The 3,773-nt window shown below is 33.1% G+C and overlaps 1 protein-coding gene across 1 annotated transcript; it reads right to left on the bottom strand.

Moving 5' to 3' along the window:
* Window positions 1–1,431: 1,431 nt before the first annotated feature.
* LOC139515755 (tripartite motif-containing protein 2-like) lies at window positions 1,432–3,284 on the bottom strand. Its single transcript, XM_071305437.1, has one exon. It carries the CDS (start codon window positions 3,209–3,211, stop codon window positions 1,580–1,582), a length of 1,632 nt encoding a protein of 543 aa, XP_071161538.1. The 5' UTR covers window positions 3,212–3,284; the 3' UTR covers window positions 1,432–1,579.
* Between the last annotated feature and the right edge of the window lie 489 nt (window positions 3,285–3,773).

Here is a 3,773-nt window from a genome sequence, read left to right as displayed (position 1 = left end):
TATTTTGAAAACACCATTTGGATAAGTTTTCAATTTATTTAGTACATAGTTAAGCAGAACAATTAGATATTAAGTCGACGACATGGGTATCTTTCAAGTTGGATGTAGAAAATGCATAACCTCCGATTTTTTTAAAAATTTTACCACGGACGGAAAACATATCAATCTATTAGTTCAGTAATTTTCGTGTCTGCCCTTCCATTATGTGACTCAAGAAAAAATTCCAAAAAATGGGTAACAATTGTATCGAAAAGAGAAAATCGAGTGCACCTTTTTATGTTAGAGCGTGTTTGAGTTGAATATTTTGTCTTGATATCCTACAAAGCAAGAATATTTCATACATCGTCTCGCTTTAGATTCTATCATTTTTATATATCAAAGCTACAGGTTGACTTTATAACATAAAAAAAATCACAGTACTAAAAGATGAAATATATGGGTTAAGTGAAATACCTATCTAATGAATCACAAAAACAGAGTAGGTGTGTTCGAATAGCTATTTTTTTACTAAAAGTACTTGACGACAGTCTTTCAAGTTGGATGATGAAAATGCATATCTTCGAAAAATTATATTTTTTTGTGTGTGAAAACTAGGGTTTATAGTCTTCAACCACTAAAAAAATCTAGTCTGCCCTTCCAGGAAATATTTAATTAGAATTTTTTTAAATGTTTATGAATTTTCGAAAATTCCACCTGACAACCGATCAGACAATAGTTTTAAGTTGAATCAATGCAGACAAGATCATTAACTGATGCTCATTAGCTAGTTGAAACATTTGTCTTTTAAAATACAACTGACATATAAGGATTGAATGGTGCAATGTGGATAAATTTATCGGTTTCCGAGAGCAAAATTGGCAGCGCGTCATCCCTACAATGGCTTCCATTTCTACGATTGTGAAAATGAACTGGCGTAATGGGGAGATAATTTTGACAAAGTAGAATCCTGACTGGGTAAAGGATTAACAAGCAACGTTTAAATCACCTTGAATAATGTGTAAACCAATTAAGAATAAAAACAGTTGTTAGTCTTTTCTAAATAGAGATCACCCCATGTTTTTGGTGGGGTTCGTGTTGCTTAGTCTTTAGTTGTGAATATTGTTTCCTGTGTATTATTATTTGCCTGTTTGTCTTTTTCGTTTTTAGCCATGCGCTTGACTGTGCCTCTGGTATTTTTCGCCCCTCTTTTATGGTTGTTGGAATATTGGATACATCTTTTCTACCGGAAACAAATCTTTAAGATTTCAGGCATTGTATTTAAGACTCGGGAATATTAAGTGATTGCCATTATGGACACATGTTCATTGTTACAAGCTACTAAGTATTTTGGCCTGTAGTTATCTTTTGATTAATTATAATTTTGGATTGCAGACTCATTGACGTATTAACTACATAATTTTTAATCCATATAACAATTATTGCAATTAAACAGTTAAATGTAGTGATGAAATGACAATACGGATCTGCTTCTTACATGCCTTATGATTAATGTAAAACTGAAATCAGGAAATTAAAGGATGACAAAATTTAAATATTTAAAATAGCTATTTCATTCTTCATGAAATTGAATAATTTCCTATTACGTGCATGCTTTCCTAAACATTATCCCGGGGATTTGTCCCCTAGTTTCATTAAGTCCATTGCTATCTGACTTTTTAAAACTAAATACTACATCTTCACATTGTAATTCCATTTTCCCGTTTTCACCATAGTTACAATGTGATTGACTTTTTAATTTAAATTCAATTGTGTGTTGTTTATTTGGTAAAAGTGTCACAGGCTTTGGGAGAAGAATTTCCGTTACGTTGTTTTCGAACTTTTTGTCATTCAAGATTGTTGTTATTTTTCCTAAAATTTCACTGCCATATCTAATGGTAGCTTGTATGGAGCAAGGTTTTGTCATTTGTTTACAGCCGAATGTTAAAAAGCCACAGCATACAACTGTTTTCGAAACTGAAAAACAAACCGCACCTGCGGTGTTACCGTTGACGGTCCAACAAGTATTGTCTGTTCCAAGTGTTGCAAACCTGTTGAATTTGAAAATTGTAGTATCAAAATTTGAATGAGTTTTCATTGACAGGGTATTTGCCTTGATGTCACAATGTACTGAGCAAAGTTTCTCAATTTGATTAATAATTGACTGATATTCTAGGTTCTGCAAACTAAGTGTGAGTGTTCGGTTATCACGAGGAGCGCGAAAAATGTTTTTATGTTTATCTAGTTGTGTCTTTAATTTCTGTATTTCCAACATTACTTGAACATTTGAAGCCTCTGTCAGGCATATTTCTAAAAGTGTTCGTTCATTTTCTATTGCCTTCCGATTATTTTCACATTTAATAATTTCCGTTTCAATAATACCTTTCTTTTCGTTAAAGGTTTTCTGCAGAAAATTTTTACGCAATAACTGCTCTTCGTCCAACTTATCTCTTAAACTCTGAAATGTCTTATCCACAATCTTTAGGTCTGTTTCATACTCTTTTTCAAGCTGAGTTAAATTGTCCTTGCGGTCTTTCAGAACAGTGTCCACGTCATCATAAACATCTTGCAATCCCTGTCTTGTATCTTGAACAACAGGAGAAGACGTTATTCCCTCCGCTGCTTTATCAATGGTCTGAACTTTTTCACATCGTCGATGTTTTATCGAGATACAAATTGAACAACACGGACATTCGTGATCCGCGCAATAAAGTTCGATAATTTTACTCGGATGTTCAGCACATGTGTTTTTGAAAACCGACAGATTACTTTTTTGGTCGGATAAGTATTCATCAAGAGGCATTACCACGTGATCAGATGTACATTTCATTAAACTATGATACTTTGCGCATGTTTCACATAAAGCATCGGCGCACTGCAAGCAAATGACTATAGCTTTAGCCACAGCTTTACTGTTGGACCTCTCGCACAACAAACATGGTTTCTCAAGTCTTCTTAATTTTCTATTCTCTAACATGCCGGAAATGAGGAAATTTAGAGGAATTAACTTTACCCATTCTTCTGGTGTACAATTATCCTTCGGGACTGCAACTGTTTCTCTGCAAACAGGACATTCTACAGCTTTTGTACCTTTTTCAAACCCGGAAGTAATATAGGTCAATAAGCAACTTTCGCAAAATGTATGTAAACAAGGTAAATATTTAGGTTTTGTAAATATTTCGAGACAAATCGAGCAAGTAAGTATGTCTGATGTACTATCTTCTAAAGATGCCATTTCAGATACGTCTTTGCAGCCGATAAAATCAAAATGAGTCACGATGAACACGTTGACATTCAGGTAAATATCGACTTTGATCAGCGGAAATGATATATATATATAATATATAAAGTAAGTTATTTTAGCGGGCTTTTCAAACAAAAAATTACGCAATCAGAAAATTTCGCTAGATTTATTTAATTTACTGTCCCTAAATACATATAATGTTTTCTCGACTTGGTGTATACGGTAAACAATTAAATTGAATTTCCTATCTATGTATGTTTAAAGTATCTTTTTTTTTATAATCCATTTATACTATATCATTAAAGAGTAAGTTGCCCTTTCTGCTCTTATTTCATTGTATGACCCTGTTTAAACTTTTCGTTTATCTGAGACAACGTGGGGCCAAATGACATACAAATATATAAAGTAAGAAATATTTTATTTGGCAAAAGTACAAAATTGTACGGCCACGGCTTGACAAAGAATGGGACTGCCGAGAAACATAATTGGCAAGTCCCTAGTATATATAATTAAACCTTATAGTCCATTCCTTATTCCTTATTTCCACATTATT

Source organism: Mytilus edulis, chromosome 3 (genome assembly GCF_963676685.1).
Source record: "Mytilus edulis chromosome 3, xbMytEdul2.2, whole genome shotgun sequence".
Classification (NCBI taxonomy): domain Eukaryota; kingdom Metazoa; phylum Mollusca; class Bivalvia; order Mytilida; family Mytilidae; genus Mytilus; species Mytilus edulis.
Note: the sequence above shows the minus strand (reverse complement) of the source record. Positions and strands in the feature narration are given on the sequence as shown.